The sequence below is a fragment of the Notamacropus eugenii genome, chromosome 3, assembly GCF_028372415.1.
Source record: "Notamacropus eugenii isolate mMacEug1 chromosome 3, mMacEug1.pri_v2, whole genome shotgun sequence".
NCBI lineage: Eukaryota > Metazoa > Chordata > Mammalia > Diprotodontia > Macropodidae > Notamacropus > Notamacropus eugenii.
The window spans coordinates 209,088,870-209,107,548 of NC_092874.1; the positions used below are offsets into that span (position 1 = coordinate 209,088,870).

At 36.8% G+C, this 18,679-nt stretch overlaps 1 protein-coding gene across 1 annotated transcript in view; it reads left to right on the top strand.

Annotated features, from left to right (window-relative positions):
* Window positions 1-18,679, top strand: part of NET1 (neuroepithelial cell transforming 1) — a 78,390-nt gene that overhangs the window by 10,684 nt on the left and 49,027 nt on the right. The window contains exons 2-3 of the mRNA XM_072654215.1: window positions 10,571-10,637; window positions 17,706-17,765. Coding sequence (XP_072510316.1) covers window positions 10,571-10,637; window positions 17,706-17,765 — 127 coding nt within the window. The remainder of the gene's footprint in view (window positions 1-10,570; window positions 10,638-17,705; window positions 17,766-18,679) is intronic.

An 18,679-nucleotide genomic window follows, 5' to 3' on the forward strand; every position in this document is an offset into this window, starting at 1 on the left:
CTTGTGAAGATCAAGTGAGATGTTTGTAAAGTGCTTAGCACAGTGTCTAGCATGTAGTAGGTGACATATAACTGTGTATTTCCTGCCCCTTCCATCAGCTCTCATAGATTCCATTGTTATCTCTATATAAATGACTCATAAATTGGCATATCTGTCTTTCATCATCTTCTGAGCCCGTGCCCACTTATCTGCCAACTAGTCATCTCCTTCTTGATGTCCCATAGGCACTTCAGGTTTAACAAGTCCAAATCTGACCTCATTATCTTTTCTCCTAAAACTAGCCTCCTAAATTTCCCTATTTCTGTCTAAAGCATTGCCATGCTTCCAGTCACCCAGGTATACAACTTTAGTCATCATTTCTTTCTTCTCTCTCACTTCCCATATCCAACCAGTTGCCAAGCCTTACGGATTTTTTTCTTCACATCCATTACATCTGTCCTCTTCATTCTCACAACCTCCTCTATTTCAGGCCTCATTGTCTTTCACTTCAGTTACTGTAAGTGTATCCCCATTGGTTTTTCTATATCCAACCTTTCCTTTCCCTAATCTATCCTACTCAAAGCTGGAAAATTGATTTCCTTAAGTGTAAATATGACCATATCTCCTCATATTCAAGAGACTTCAGCAGCTAAATAAAGAGATCTTTAAAGGAAAATTTTATTAAAAGTAAATGGAAAAACTATTGAAGGTCCTGGAAAAGAAGTAACTAAACATACCTACTTCCTCATGTCAAAGAGGTGTGAAAATGAGGGCAGACTATCATTTGACTCTGCTTCACACTTCTCTGTCTCTTAGAACTTCTAACTTTCTTTAAGGATCAGCTAAAGATCAACTCTTACAGTAGGCCTTTCTTGCTTGTCTCGAGTTGTTAGGTTCCCTCTTTTGCTCCTCCCATATGTTTGTATTTATTTTGCATATATTTTGTGTATATTTAGCTATATATCTGTTGTTTTCCCCTGGTAAAATATACCTTTCTTAGTACAGGGATTCTTGTTTTTGTATATACTCTCTATACCAGGCCTGTACAATTTGCATCCTGTGGCCTTCGGCGTATGTACTGCATGCCAAAGGATATCCTCTACAAAGGATGTTTTCTTGTACATTTTTCAAGGGCTACCAGAAGGTGAGTTGCAAATGACAAGAGGGCTACAAGCAAACTGTGGCCTACAATTTATATAGGCCCGCTCTGTTCTCTTATACTTTTGTATACTCTTGAGAATATTCTTTATGTCCCTGCTGTCTAGAATATAGTAAGTCACTTGATCACTATTGTAGAATGAATATATAATTTGTGACATGGCTTTGATGGATACTTAGGTCACTTCAGATTTACAAATGTGGGAGATGCCAGGGATCTGCACCTAGTAGAAAATATACTGCATTTAAGTCTTTAACTCTTATCTCAAGGAGCCACAGTTCAGTGATTAAGCTCTTTTTCTCTCATGTACTAACTTGGTGGGGGAGGGGGGAAGAGAACATCTTTTCCTTTCCTCTTAAACCCTGTGGCCCCAGGAAGCAGTGTTGAGATTTTTCACTAATTCTTTTCAGTTTTACTAAAGCACAGGGGGTAAAGTTCTCAGACCCAGAAGGTTAAGTCATGATATCCTTGGAGCCCAGGCTTCCAGGTCAGATGTTAACTATGTAACAGAGTTTGGCAAACTATTCTTAGCATGCAGATCATACAAAAAATGAAAAGTATTTTAATTCTTCTGCACAGCATGACTATAGTGAAAATGTATTTAATAGGTATGTACGTGTAAAGCCTATATAAAATTGTATGCCATCTTGGGGAGGTACCGGGCAGGGAGGGGGAAAAAAATCTCAGTTATATGGTAGTGATTGCACAACACTGAAAATAAATAAAATTAATAAAAAATTAAAAAATAAAAAGTAGAAGGCCATATTTGCCTCTTGAGCTGTAGTTTGCCAACTTGTGCCTTACTGAACTGAATTAAGCCATGAACCTAATCCCCTCCCCTTTGCCGAGAACAATGCCCTCACTGCCTAGAAGCCAGGTTGGTTATGTTTCATCTCTTCTTCCTGGTTCTCCACTATCCAGTAGGTGTCTAGTCTCTGCCATTGGCTCAAGCACCTACTGATTGTGTTCCCCCAATTTTAAGAATCCAGTCACTTAGTTTTTATAAAGGAATGTTTACTTCAAAGGTATAGCAGGAATAAATATATAAACATTCCTTCCCTCCCCACCCTGGCATCTTAATCCTTTCTTACTCTTTCTTGGACTCCCATAGAGTAGAGAGAGTGGATTTACAACTTAATTCCATTTCTGTATAACATTAATCCAGTCAGGTTCCAAGTCCAAATTCCCACCTCTTGGGGTTTGCATCCCAACAGCCTGGCTTCTCAGGACTTCTCTTCTGGGCTGGCTTCAGCAACTGGCTTGGAATCTTAGGCTTCAAGTTTAACATGTGCAAACTCCCAGGTTCAGGGATTCCATCTTCTACATCTAGAATTGAAAAGGACAAAGGAAATAGACTAGTACTCCAAACTTTTTTGGTACCACAGGGCCTAAGGAGAAAGGGAAGGTGGCAGACATGGTGCCTGGGATGTAGGTGAATGAGACCTTCACTCCTTGATGCCTCTGTCAGATAGATTTAAAAACTCAAGAAGTCCTGGCTATAGAATCAATGAAAAGAAGTTGCTCCTACCCACAGGGTAGGGGAACTCAGAATGGTTTCGCCCAGAAATAGGTCCCTGGCATTTCCCTGGCCTCCATTTTAGATTATGTGGATCTGTTACAAAATAAATCATTTAATTTGTCCGAAACTCATTTTCCTCATCTGTAGCATTGTTTTACAAATCTTATGATACTTTACAGTTATTATATGTGATATACTATTTTATTTTCATGTTTTGCCTTAAAGAAGGACAAGAATTCTGCATTAGTGGAGAGAGTTTTTATAGTGGGAGCACCAAAGAAGTAACCACTGTAAGTTACAACCACCAGTCAAAAAAACCACCAGAGAAAATATTCCTTACTGTGTAGTTGTAGCTATTAAAAGAATGACTTTAATCTCTAGCAAATTATAAAGGCTAATTTTTAAAAACAAAATATTCCTTCTAAATTTACTTTAAGATTGAGTGGTATTTTTGACTTATAGTTCAGGGTGTAATAAGCAGTAAATTGGACTGTCTCTAGATGGCAGTAGAAGTTAATTTTACACAAAATGAAATCAAAGTTGAGAAGCTCGTCAATTTTGTTATTGTTCTTTCCTCCACAGTTTGTAAGAAAGTAGCTTCTTTCCTTCCTTCCTACTTTCCCTCCTTCCTCCTTCCTTCTTCCTTCTTTCCTACCTACCTGAAATTTAAAAAAAAAACAAAAAAACGTACAATATAACATTAGCAGACACTGAGCAATTGAGTGGTTTCTTTCATTAATTTTTTTGGTTAAGGTTAAGGAGTCCACATCTGTTGAGTTGTGTTTTCCTTTAACTGTCAGATTTGTTCTTTTTAATTTTTCAATGACCAATCCATATTCAGACAGACATAATAAAACATTTTTTTAAAAAATAAAGACATTTGGAGCCAAGATGATATAATAAGCAGTAAATCGCTGTAACTCCCCCATATTTACCTCCAAACAACCATAAAATAGTGCCCTAAAACAAATCCTGGAAGAACAGAACCAGAAAAAGGTGGATTGAAACAGTCTTTTAGCCCAAGAAATTTGGATGAATGGCAAGAAAGGTAGTCCAGAACAGGAAGCATCCAAGTAAGCCAGCAGCAAGCCCCACCTTAGCAAACAGCAGGAGATTCTAAACCCCAATGCAGTGGAGCAGGCAGATGCCAACACCAGCACCCCTAATGTGCCTTAGCATATCCAGGGAAACAAGCAGACTCCCATTCAGAGAACAGCCAAGTGCTTCAGCGTAGCCCTAGGCAAACAGGCAGTTTCCAATGGCCAGATCTCCATGTGGTTCAGGATACTTAAGGAAACAGGCAACTGCAAGCTCAGCCCCACCCTCCTCCCCCCATGTGCTTTAGTGTATCCCTGGTGAAATGCAAAAGCACCCCACCAGCCTCAGCACATGCCAGATACCTGCACTAGGACTCTGGCTGAGCACCAGGGAAGCTGTCAGACCCCCATGGCCTCCAGCAGTGCCAGCTACCACCCCCAGCCCCCCACCTCCTTAGCACAACAGCAGACATAAAGGTTACCTGTGGGCCTCAGAGCAGCATCAGTGCAGCACCAGGTAAAAAACCAGAGGAGGATGCAACCCCTGGTACAAGAAGCCTGGGACCATGCCCCTACTACCCAGGAGCAGAGCTCATATTTAAAAGAAAGGAAAGAGGCCAAAAACAATGAGCAAAAAAACAGCAACAAAAAAAGAATCTGACCATAGAAAGTTATTATGTTGACAGGGAAGACCAAGACACAAACTCAGAAGAGAAAAACAGTGTCATAACTCCTATGGGCAACACCCCAAAGAAAAAAAAGGGGCATGTTCTTGAGCCCAGAAAGAATTCATGGAAGAGCTTAAAAAGGACCTTAACAATCATATAAGAGAGATAAAAGAAAAATTGGGAAAAGAAATGAGAATGATGCAAGAGAATTATGAAAAAAGACTCAACATTTGGAAAAAGAAAAAAAATGCTTAAAAAGTACAATTGGCCTAATGGAAAAGGAGATACAAAAACCCACTGAAGAAAACAGCTCCTTAAGTAGTACAGGTGCCCTCCTCCCCCCCAAAAAATACAAAAGCTAATTGAGGAAAACAATTCTTTAAAAGTTAGAATTGGGCAAGTGGAAATTAATGACTATGAGACATCATGAATCAGTCAAATTCAAAAGAATTAAAAAATAGAAGAAAATGTAAAATACCTCATGGCAATTCACCTGGAAAATAGATTCAGGAGAGACAATGTCAGAATCATTGGAATACCTGAGAGCCATTATCAAAAGAAGGACCTGGACAGCATCTTCCAAGAAATTGTCAAGGAAAACTGCCCTGATATCCTGGAACCAGAGGGCAAAATAGGTATTAAAAGAATCCATTGATCTCTTCAGGAAAGAGATCCCAAAATAAAAGTTCTAGGGAACAATATAGCCAAATTTCAGAGCTAGAAGTTAAGAAAAAAGTACTGCAGGTGGCCAGAAAGAAACTATTCAGGTATCAGAGAGCCACAATCAACATTACACAGGACTTGACAACTACAACATTGAAGGATCAGAGATTATGGACGATGATATTCCAGAAGGCAAAGGAGCTATCATTATAACCAATAATCACCCACCTGGAGAAATTAGACAATACTTCAAGGGGAAAAATGGTTATTTAATGAAATAGAAGGATTTAAAACTTTCATAAGAAGACCAGAATTTAACAAAAAAATTTGATCTCCAATATCAAGACCCAAGAGAAGGTAAAAAGAAAAGAAAACATAAGGGATTCAGTGGAGCTGAACTGTTTACATCCACGCATGGGAAGGTGACACTTGTAATTCTTACAAATTGTATCACTAATAATACAGCTAGAAGGAATATATAGCAGTAGAATACATAGATATAAAGTGAATTTGAGGGAATGACAAAAAAATAAGGGATGAGAAAGAAAAGTACTCTGGGTGCAGAAGGAAGAGAGAAGTAGAATGGATTAAATTATTTTACTTGAAGAGGTGTGAAACACCTATTACAGTAGGGGGAAAGATGGGAGGATGGGTGATGGGAATCACTTGAACTTTACTTTCATCAGTATTGACTCAAAGAGGGGATAATATACACAATCAGTTGAATATAGAAATCTGTCTTACTCAACAGGGAATTAGGGTGGGAGGAGATTAATTAAAGGCAGGGGGGAGACCAGCAGAAGAGAGGGCAAACCTGGGAAAAATAGTAGAAACAAAACAGTCAAGGAGGGAAAGGGTGAAAAGTAGGGAAACTACACTATGTGTCAGCCACATGTATCAGTATTATTTTGGACTGTTTAAAACAACCAGATAGTGTAAGATGAGAATATTGCTGTGGTATAGAAAGTGATGTGTAGGTGGACTTGGAAAAATATAGAAAGACCTGGGCTAATGAAGGAAGAAGTTATCCATCCTTAGAGAAATAGGATAAATAAGTATAGTACATAAATGCATATGAATGTATATGTCTGTATATGACTGTGATTATTGATATCTAAATACACATATATGTAAATAAGTATACGTATGTATGGGTATACGTGTGTGTATGTGTCTATCTTTGCATGTAATGTGTATATGTGTGCATGTATATATGTGTGTACACACACACACATAATTGTAGCCTGGGGAGGAGGAAAGGGGGAAAAAGAACAAAATAAAAACTGCACTGCAGAAAACAAAAGAAAACTTTACAAAGAAGCAAAAAAAAAAAAAAAGCCAGACAGTTCTCAACAGAATGTATAGTATTTATTATATAGGCTTTCTTGAAATGGAAATTTATTGCTGTATATTTTGAATCCTCTCACATTCTGCTCTGTGCATGACAGTGCTTTCTTCCCCTTTTCTTATTGTGTATTTTATTTTTAATATTTAAGTGTGTTTCTTATTTTTCTTTTCTTATTTTGTGTTTATGTTAAAAAAATTTAATCAAAAAGAAAAAAAGAAAAACTAGGGGGAAAAGATGTAAAGGAAGGAAATCAGACTTTATAAGGTGAGAGCATTGTTAAAGTGTATAATTGATAGTTTTTATTATTTTAAATTAAAATTTTCTTATATAAATAAAACCTATGCAACCAAGAATAGAAGGAATGCAGAAAACTGGGGGGAAACTTTGACAGGTTTGAATATTGTAGGAAATGAGGAGCAGGTTGATTTAGAAAAACATGTAAAGACTTAGACTTTTGAAAGAAGATCCTACCCACCTTAAGAGAAACAGATGACAAGTAGAAACAAGCATAGTGTGGTCTTACATATGTGTGTATGAGTTTATCTGTGTATGTTTATAGATATCTATGTATGTGTGTATCGTGTGTATGTGTATGTACGTGTGCTTAATTATAGTCTTCTTGGGAAGGGAAGGGGAGAATAAGTTAAAAGTATACAACAGAGAACAAAAAAAAAACCTTCAAGGAAGCAAAGAAAAGCTGTATAGCTTTGAAAAAACAATATGTAGTATTATATAGGTTTTCTTGAAATGAAAATTTGTTCCATATTGAATCCTCTCAGGTTCTGCTATGTACACAGTGGTTCTTTTTTCTTTTCTTATTTTGTATTTACGTTTAAAATAAATTTTAAAACTTAAAAATAAACTTTTGCACAAACAAAACCAGTGAAGCCAAGAGTGGAAGGAAAGCCAAAAGCTGGAAATCAGTCTTTAGAGCAAGTGTGTTTGATAAGGACCTCATTTCTCATATATGTAGAGAACTGAGTCAAATTTATAAGAATATATTGCCGAATTGATAAATACTTAAAGGATATGAACAGGCAGTTTTCAGATGAAAAAATCAAAGCTTTCTATAGGTATAGGAAGAAGTGCTCTGAATCACTCTTGATGAAATAGAAATTAAAACAGCTCTGAGGTACTACCTCACACCTTTCAGATTGACTAATATGACAAAAAACGAAAATAATAAATGTTGAAGAGGATGTGGTAAAATTGAGACACTAAGAACTGTTGATGGAGTTGTGAACTGATCCAACCATTCTGGAGCGCAATTTGGAACTATGCCCAAAATGCAACCAAACTGTGCATACTCTTTGATCCAGCAGTACTAGATCTGTATCCCAAAGAGATCATAAAGAATAAAAGAAAGGACCTACATGTGCAAAAGATATTTAGAGCAGCCCTTTTTGTGGTGGCAAAATATTGGAAACTGAGGGAATGTCCATCAATTGGGAAATGGCTGAGCAAGTTGTGGTATATGAATGAAATGGAATACTGTTGTACAATAAGAAGTAATGGACAGATTTCAGAAAAGCCTGGAAAGATTCATATGAGCTGATGGAAAGTAAAATGAGCAGAACCAGAAAAGCATTGTATATAGCATTGCAACACTGTGTGATGATAATCTATGGATGACTTAGCTCTTCTCAGCAACACAGTGATCCAAGACAAATAAAGACTCAGGAAGGAAAATGTTATCCTCATCCAAATAAAGAACTGATGGACTCTGAATGCAGATCAAGGCATACTTTTTTTCACTTATTTTATTCTTTTTCATGATTTTTTTTTCTTTTTGATCTGTTTCGTCTTTCAAAACTGTGACTAATCTGGAAACATGTTTTGCATGATAGCACATGTATAACCTATATCAGATTGCCTACCATTTTCAAAAGAGGGGAGGGCAGGAAGGGATGGAAAAAAAATTTGGAACTCAAAATCTTGTAAAAATGATTGCCAAAAATTGTCTTGACATTTAATTGGAGGAAAATACTATTAAAAATAGAAATATATGTATGTACACAGACACAGATAAAGACATTTGCCATTTTTTCTAGGAAAAATCAGTTTTTATTTAATTTTCAAAGATCAAGTGATAAATTATCTTTTGGAAAAATTTTTACGAGCAAAGTTTACCATGGTTTGTTTATTATAATTTATATCCACACAAGACATAGCAATGTTTTATATTTTCCTTAATGGAGTGGCCACCTTTTTCTGATTCATAATCTACATATTCCATTTAGCTAAGAATTTTATAGCACAATCTTGGGAGGCAGATGACAGCTTTATGATGATCCCTAGGTTCTTAGATATTTAAAGTAGGATACTATAGCGTTTGATGCTGTACAGCTCATGATGGGTGGGGGAAGTACATGAAAACTGTCTCCAGGCTACTTTTATCTTACCTATACAGTATGAGCTCACCTGTAATCCACGATGATGCAGAACCTTGTCATGTTTTTCAGACTTGGTTCTCAGATGCTAATATATGTCTTCTGGCATCTTTAGGTTAGCATCCAAATCTTAGGAAAATGTTCAGAGTAGGAAATTATCAAAAACTGTTTGCCCAACTATAAACTGATGATCTAAATGAAACAGATGAACATTTAATATAAAATGCTCAGATTAACAGTGTAAAATAAAGACTCAGAAAGAAATTAAATTATAAATGAACTCTCAGAAAAAAAAACTAAAGGTCCATTTAAAGAACAGTTCTTTTTGATATTACATAAACTTTGAAAAATAAGAAAAGGAGAGGTGTACTACCAGAATCTTTCCATTATCCAGTGCCATGTGATTGTGCTCTATCCTTCTATCTCTTATCCAACAGTCCAGCTATTCTGGAGTCCTCAGATTCTGATTGATGAACATTCACCATAATTATCCAAACCCAGACCACCACATTACGTTGCTGCTTCCCAACCATCTTCATGCCATTTTATCCTACCTATTTTCCACTTCTAGTTCTGTGAATAGTAATGAAGTGAATAATGCCATTCCTGGAAATGAGCATGTCAATTAGTTGTCATATGACTACATTCACCTTCCCTTTAATATCTCTGAGCAAAAATATACCTCTCTGGATACCACTCCTTCATACGTTCTCTTCCTCTATTAGATTGTAAGCTCCCTGAGGGGAGGGACTGTCATGCTTTTTATATTTGCATGCCAGCTCTTATCCCAGTGCCTGATGCATAATAATAAATATTTGTTCATGTAATCATTTGAGAATCAAAGCATCATATAATCAGCAACAATGAATGGAGTTGGCAAAGAAGGATATTTAAATTTAATATAGGGGAAAAGGTCCCAACAATTAAAACTTTCCCCAGGTAGACTATGTAGCCTTTCAATGTAATACATTTGACCTCGTTGGAGAACTTTGAGGAGATGAGTACTTATCCGCTATGTTATAGTAGGATTTCTTTCTGATATGAGTTAGACTAAATGGCTGATAAAGTCACTTCCAACTCTAAAATTCTGTGATTTTCTATGGGCTGTCCATTGGTCAGCTGCTTTTCCCACATGCCAGCTCACTTCTTTTTCCTATTCTACTTTTTGTTGTTGATATTGTCATATCCTTCATGATATTCCTGTATGTTATTGGTAATATATTGCAGTATATTCATACCCACCATGCACTTCTTCATTGTTCTTTGAATGATCTTCAACTTCTAATTCTTTAGAAACTGTGATGTACTGTTATCTTAATCCATTAATTCTTAGAGATTATGATATTCCATGACTTACAACTACTTAATATCCTTGGATGAATATTGCCATCAAAATGATCAACCTTTTAGGAGAAGTTTGGGATCATTAAAAGTACTACAGAACTTCCCAAAGGCAATCTAGTTATAAATGTAGACATTTTTCTTTTTTGGATTTTTAAGTGCTAGAAACAGGAAAAGAATAAACTGGATAACCACCTGTGATCCCTGCCAATTAAAAAAATATATGGTAAGAAACCATCTACTTAACTATGCTTTGTTTTAATAACACTAATCTTATTGCTGAAAACATATTGACCAACCTGGGGAAGAAAGAATAAATGGAGGTGAGGTTTTAATTCTGTTGTTAAATATCTTAACTATTCCTTCAGAGTACTTCAAAAGTGTCCCAGAATTATAACCAACTTTCTCTTTAACTACTGCTATAGCTCTGTATCTCATAAATTTATTTTATGTATTTTGTTAATAGATGCTCCCTTCGGAGAGGCAGTTCCTTCACATTTTTAACACCTGGGCCACACTGGGATTTCACTTTGGTGGGTAAATGCCTTTTATATGTTTAAAAAAGTTCTTTAAGATTTGTTAGCATTTGGAATCCTATAGATTTAACATTCTTCATGAAGTACATACTGAAGTATTATTTCAATTGCTGTGGCATAGTTTTGAATAGAAATAAAACAGCCATGGAAGACAAACTTAATTGGCATGTAGAAGTAATAAATCAAGAAGCCTATTTAGATTTTTTAAAAAAAACTGAAACTTAAATGATAAATTTTTAAATCATTTGTAGGTTTTTTGATCCCTTGGTAAGCCAATTCAACCTTACACTGTTCTCTTCCCTCCAGTCCTATACCTTCTTTTCCTGTAGATCTTGCCCTACCTTGGATTACTTGAATTGAGAGTGCTGGAACTGGAGTGAGGAAGACCCAAGTTAAAATTCTACCTTAGATAACTTAATTGGCTGTGGGACCTTGAACAAGTCACTTAACCTCCACCTACCTTAGTTTCCTCAGTTGTAAAGTGGGGATATTTATAGTACCCAAAATCCTTCCTCCCCCTGCGGTTGTTAGAATCAAATGAGATATTTGTACAATTATTGTCACATAATAAGTTTTTAAGAAATGCATGTTTCATGCTTGTTTAACAGCTCCTCCTTCTCCACCCTCTTATTTGAGAACCTTGCTACATATTTCACTGAAAAGTTGAGGCCATTAATGGATTGGCCCTATTCTCCCCTCCTCCTCATCTAATACCTCCTTGATGCTTTCTGCTACTATCTCTTCCTTCGCCCATTCATATAAAGACATAGCCCTTCTTCTTGCCAAACCAAACCCTTCTACCTGCACTCTTGATTCCAGTCCAACCAGGTTTCTCCAGATGATTGCACCATCTGTTATTCCCCCTCTCTCCTTTGTCTTTGATTTCTCCCTTTCTATTGTCCTCCTTCCTGCCGCCTACAAACATGCCCTTGTCTCCCCGTCCTCAAAAGTCCTTCATTTGATCCATCCATCTCTGTTAGCAGTCATCCTATATTGTTCCTCCATTTCATGACTAAACTCCTTAAGAATGCTGTTTATAGTCTGTGCCTCTAGTGAGTCAACAAGTATTTATTAAGCACGTAGCACACATGAAGCATTGTGGGGATACAACTTGTGTTTGTCTCATTCTTGAAGGACATCAAGATGATGACATGATTTGCAGTTGACTTTGATTTGAGTGAGGGAGGGCTGTACAAGGTCACCAACCTCACTTTATCCTCCAGAGTCATCTGGGTCCAGTGGCCAGATGTTCATCAGGACAACTAGAGATGACCTAGGATACAGTGGGAGACCCTGACCATTTTAGGCTAAGATCTTATCAGATCCTCACTTTGAGTGAGATACACACATTCAGTGAATAGGCCTCTTTAAATAGTTGCTTGAGGGATGGCCCCTTTAATTAAAAAAAAAAAAACAATCAAACTAGGAGGAGAAAACCCTCACTGTTCCTGGGTAAAAGAACTATTGGAGGAGAAAGTGAGGCTGGTGACCTTGCACAGCCCTCCCTCGCTCAAATCAAAGTCACCTGTAAGCCGTGTCATCATCTTCATGTCAAGGTCCTCTTTGAGAACAAAAGATAAACGCCACCCGTGAGTAGCAGCTCCTCTTCTTTCTCTCCTCTCCTCTCCCTCCTTGCCTGGGGTTCTCTGCCCAGGGGATGGTACACTTTGATGGCCAAAAACTGCCTTTTTTCTTTTGGTTTTACTGATTAGATTTCTTGCTCAAAGACCAAGTCTTAAGCCCAATTCACTCTGGAGCTCATAGGTTGGGCAACAGGTACCCTCCCTCCTAGCACAAAGTGAATGTAAATACTAAAAAATAGTAACTGGGGATAAAAGTACAAGCAAAATGAAGAATTTTTTGTTCTCAAGGAGCTTTCCTCTAATGAGGAAAGACTACATAAAAGGGGACCTGAAAAACAGGAGGAATAGAAGGAAGAAGTGAAGAAATTCAGAGTATGAAGGATGGCTAGTCTGTTTCCTTTCCTCTTGCCATTTCTGTAACCTGGCTTCTGACTTCATCATTCAACTGTAATACCTCTCTCCAAAGTTACCAGTAACATCTTAATTGCCATATCTAATGACCTTTTCTCAATCCTCATCCTTTTTTATCTTTCTGCAGCCTTTGACCTTGTCAACCATCTTCTTTTCTCTTTAGCTTTTTGTGACACTACCCTTTCCTGATTCTATTCTTCCTCCCCAGTCTCCTTTGCTGCATTTGTATCCAGATTTTACCTGCTAACCATGGGTGTCCCTACATCCCTAAGAAGGCCCTCTGGGCCTTCTTTGTTCTCCTTCTCTTTGTGCAATAATCTCTTCAGTTTCCATGTATTCAATTATTATCTCTATGCAGATCATTCTCCGATCTATTTGTCCAGCTCTAATCCCATTTGTGACCTCCAGTCTCACATCTTCAACTTTCTATTTGATATTTTAAACAGGACATCATGTAGACAAATTAAACTGACTTGTCCAAAACAGAACTCTGTTTTTCTTCCAAATCCTCTTCTGAACTTCCCTGTTCCTGTCAAGGATTCCCAGTCACCCACAAATTTGAATCTTAGATGTCATACTTTCCTCTTCAATCTCTTTTCCCCCATATCTAATCAATTACTAAATCCTAGCTACCATGGAGATAATTTCTCATGTGCACTATCTTCTCCTCTAACACTACCACTACCCTGCTGTAGGCCGTTGTCTCCTCCCACCTAAAGTATTGCAGTATCTTGCTGCTTGATCTGCCTGCCACAAATCTTTCTCTACCCAGCACATCATATATCAAAATGATCTCACAGGTCTGCCATGTCAAGCCCTATTGAGGAAGCTCCAATGACTCTTTATTATTTCTTGTTTCAAATATAAAATTCTCTTTTCTAGCTTTTAAAGCTCTTCATAACTTAGCCCCTTGCAGTTTTCCATATACTGTGCAATCCAGTGACACAGGCCTTGCTGTTCCTTGCCCAGAACGCTGCCTCTCCTGACTCCATATATTTTTACTGGTTGTCTCTCATACCTGGAATTCTATCCCTACTCTTCTCTGCCTCCAACTTCTTTTGAGTCTTATCTGAAGTCCCACTTTCTTCAAGAAGCCTTATCTACTTCTTCTTAACTTCCTTCCCTCTTAAAGTATCTTCAGTTAATCCTGTATATATCTTGTCTGCATGTAGTTGTCTGTGTGTTGTCTTCCCCATTAAGACTGTGATTCTCTTGAGAGTAGGAACTGTTTTATAGTTTTTGTTGGTGGTGATTTTGCTGCCTTTCTGTCCCCGTCACTTAATAAAGTGCTTGCCACATAATAGACATTTAACAAATGCTTGTTGACTTGTCTGGATTCGAAGAGCTTAGGTGATGATTTATAATCCAGTTTGTATACATGTACTTGCTTATACAGTATATCCTATTTTTTCTTGTTCTTTTTAAAAGTTTGGTTTTTCTTTAAAGCAATAGACATATTCTAACTTGTATTATAGTAGTGTACTTTCCAGGGATATACACATTGACAGTGAGGCTGATGCACGCATTACCAGAGCTAGCTCAGTGTTTGGGAGGCTCCAAAGAAAAGTTTGGGAGAGAAGAGGTATTACATTGACTACCAAACTGAAGGTCTACAGAGCCGTTGTGTTGACCTCATTGTTGTATGCCTGTGAAACATGGACAGTCTACCAATGCCATGCCAGGAAACTGAATCGCTTCCATTTGAACTATCTTAGGAAGATTCTGAGGATCACCTGGCAGGATAAAGGTACCAGACACTGAAGTCCTTGCTTGAGCTGAAATGTCAAGCACTCAAATTACTCTTCAGAGAGCACAGCTCCAGTGGACTGTTCACATTGTTCAAATGCAAAATGTACGCTTGCCAAAAAGACTATTTTATGGAGAACTTACATGGGGCAGGTGATCACATGGTGGTCAGAAAAAGCAGTACAAAGACACTCAACGTCTCTCTCAAGAACTTGGGGTTGGACTGTGCATCATGGGAGACACTGGCACAGGACCGCTCCACATGGTGCGCTCACATCAGAAAGAGTGCTGTGCTCTATGAGCAAAGCAAAATTGAGACAGCACAAAGTAAACATAGGGTATGCACATTTGGAGTACCCACCTCAAATATTCACACGGACTATTTGTGCCCAACCTGTGTTAGAGCACTCTGAGCTTGTATTGGTCTGATCAGCCACAGTCGGACACACTGAAACTTTACTTTATCGTGGTGATATCATTTTGGTCCTCTTCGAGAATAAAGGACAACAACCAACCAGTAGTTACCATAGTATAGAACTATACTTTTGTCTGTCTCTTCAATCGGTCAACAAGCATTTATTAAGCACATACTATATGTTGGGAACTAGGGAATATAAATACAAAAATTAGATAGTTCCTGCCCATAAGGAGCTTACATTCTATAAAGGTTGCATAGTGATTTACAGGCTATGTGGTAGAGAGACAACATAATATAATGGAAAGTGCCCTGGTTTTAGAATCAGAAGATACAATTTTGAGCCCTGACTCTAAAACTTTGTGACCCTGGACAAGTCTTAAGGTCATAGATCTAGAGCTGGAAGGGACTTCAGAAACCATCAAATTCAGTTCTCTTTTTTTATGAATGAAGAAACTATGGCCTAAGGAGTTTAAGAGACTTGCCCAAGGGTGCTTAAGTAGTACATACCAGAGGTGAGATTTGAACCTAGCTTCTCGACTCTAGAGCTAGTATCGAATTGTTCAATCTCTTCCAGAGAGACAGCATGATATATTAGAGAAAAAAGCACTGGATTTAGAGTCTGGGAACTGTTTGAATCCTCTTACTCCAGTATCCTTTAGTCATTTTTACCCTGGGTAATCATTTTACCACCTTGGGTATAAGTTTACTGATCTCAAAATGAGGAAGTTGGGCTAAATTATTTTAAGACCCCTTCTTTCATCGTGTGATGATCCTGTGGTTCTCCCATCTGTAAAATGGGGATGATAAGCCACTTGTCTAGTGACCAACAAAGGAATATATTGCTGGAAGAACTGAATCTCATCAGTCTTAACATGCTTGCCATAAATGAAATAGAAGAAAGAAGTTGCAGCTAAATGGATTTGGCTCAGAAGTACTGTATGGATAAAGACAAAGAAAGGAATGAGCAGAATATGTTTTATCATACCTATCAAGACTAGGAGAAATATTATTTCATGGGAGGACAAAGTTAAAAACAAAAAAACACCCAAAATGAAAACTCCCAGAAATATCATAACCAAAAGCCAGAGATTCTACATCAAATAAAAAAATGCTTTAAGCATCCGAAAGGAAAAGAATTTGAGTACCAAGGAGCCACAGTCTACTTCAGTGATGTCAAATGCAAATGGAAGTGGATCCCTAAGGGATGCTGACTTAGGAAACCACAAATCAGCGTTATCTGTGTTGTATTTTTATTTCATTTTGTTTAACATCTCTCAATTACATTGTATTCTGGCATAACCAGATTAAATTTTGCAGTGTATTTGGAAGTTTTGTAGTCTGTGAGTTTGACATCCCTGGTCTTCATTCCATAAGAGTAAATGAGAAGAGAACTTGGAATATTTGTGCAAAAGATAAAGGCTTACAACCAAAAATAACCTATCTAACAAAATTAAGTATAATCCTATAGCAGGAAAGTGGCCCTTTAATGAAATACATTTGCAGACTTTCTTGATGAAAATGCCAGAGCTGATTACTTTGAAATAGAAACAAGAGAAACAGAAAAGTGCAAATACTTGTTTAATTGAAAGGGACTGTACAGGACAGACTGTTTAAGAAATAGTTGTCTTCTGAGAACCCTAACATATTCAAGAGTTATAGAAAAACATAAATATGACAGAGAGTCTGAGAATGGTTTTGTTCTCTTTTAATGACCTTAGGAGGAGGCAGAATTAGGAGGCGTAGGGATCTATATTGGAGAAGAAAGGAAGAAGAAGGGTAAAGAAATCATCAGATAATAGAGGTATGTAAGATGAAGAGTGTTCATTCAAGGAGCAGAAAGTATGAGTGCCCCATGAACCTCATTTTTATTTGAACGAGAGAAGTAGTTCTTAGTCCTTGGTGAATATATGAAGTAACATGTTTAGTTTTTTCACTAAGAAGAGGGAAACTGTCCAGTGGAATAGCTTTGTAAATTAGTTGAACTCAACCAGAATTTTAATCTGCAAAACAATTTTACTAACCCTTCTCATGTTAAAGAATCTTATATTCTTTTTAAATAATTTTTTGATCATCTTAATAAGAGATGCCCCCTCCCTTCTCTTTGAGCAAATCATTTTATCTGTAATTCTGTTTACCATGCTTGATAAGAGACCATTTGATTAAAATTAGAGATAAATGAAGTAATATCCTTAAAGGGCAAAGGTGGTTAAGAGTAGGGACATTTGCTTTCTTCCCTTTAGAAAATGATCATAATTTTTCATGTGACCAAAAATGGAGATGTATTTGGGACTTTAACTTTTACTTTTTCATTTTAAAATGTATTTTAGTTAGATGATCTCTAAGGTTCTTCCTAGCCCTAATGTTGTATAACTGTAAACAAAATGTTGTACTTCTAAATTATAGACAAAAAAAACTGTGTATATGCAACTTAATACAGGATGGTGGTAACAAAAGGCTGTGTTTAAGGTGTCATTTATCCAGGTAAACAAATTAAGCCTACTATTCCCTTTTTTTCCCTTTCTGGTGTTTGCTTGTAAGAGGCAGAAGCTAAACCTCTGGTTAGACTCTCCTGCAAGCTATAGTCATAGAGAATTGTGTAGTCCTAGAAGATGAAGAGGTTAAGGGATTGTCCTCAGTCATGCAGTCAGTATGAATTAAAGAACCAGAACCAAGGTCTTCCTGATTCTGAAGCCAGCTCTATTCACTAAATCATTCTGCCATTTAGACTATAAAACCATATTTTCTTGTGACTTGCTGCCAAATTTTTATGTGTAACAGGATATTTGTAATTGTGCAACTTAATTGTTTTTCATATGATGTTTCAGGTTATGTGGAGTTGCTTATATTTTAAGTGTTAAATCTTCAGATTAAATTTGAGAATTTAAATGAGTTTTTCTCTTTTTATAGAAAAGAAAACGAAGGGAAAAAGAAGATGATGTTGTAAGTCTTAACAGCCTGGACTTTAAGGTAATTGATTTGTGGTTGTCTCTGCTAAAGCAAAGCACTGTAAATATACAAATCCTGTCCAGACCTGTGACTTCATAGTAATGAGGAATTCTCAGTGAAGAAGCTTCTTAATCAAGGTAGTTAGCAATTCGGTCATTTATGGTGTTAGATAATTGTCTGAATATTTGAACATATTCTGATAACATTTTATTAACCTGCTGTAAGACATTAACTTGTAGTAATTGTTGTATTAGAATGTAAAAGTGGGATCTATCTTCTTGAGTAATATAGGTTTCCTTTGTTTCTTATTTTATAATTAACAGCATCCTTTTTGAATATCACTATCTAAAACAAAAAGGAAAGATAGCAAAGGAATTTTGAGGTTTAAATGATTTAATGACACTTACATGCATATAAAATTTATTTAAAGCAAATCCAAAACCCCAACACTGCCCCACCCAGGTCTACATGAACTTGGCAAATGATGGAGAACATGTTTGATTGCAGCAAATCAGTTTTTTAAATATATTCTCCAAAATTGTGCATTTTAGAAATCAGACACTTTTGTAGAATTTCTTCCTACTTATTGATTAGGAATTAAATATTTTCAGAAATGTTATTTTGTGAGGAGGCTGAGCCAAGATATTTGAAAAAAGGTCTTGCCAAAACCCCTCCAAACAACTTTAAATACCTCAAAACAAATTCTGGAGCAGCAGAACCCATAAAAAGACAGACTGAAGCAATTTTTTAGCCAAAAACAACTTAGAAACAGGAAATGTCTCTTGTTCTGGTGTGAAAGTGAAATGAAGGCTGCACTCCAGCAAAACAGCAATAGGACTTGGGGGGAACAATGAGTGGCAGTAGTGGTGGTTTCTTATTATTTTCATTGTAATCACAATAATAATTGATAATGTTGATGTTTATGTGTCATTACA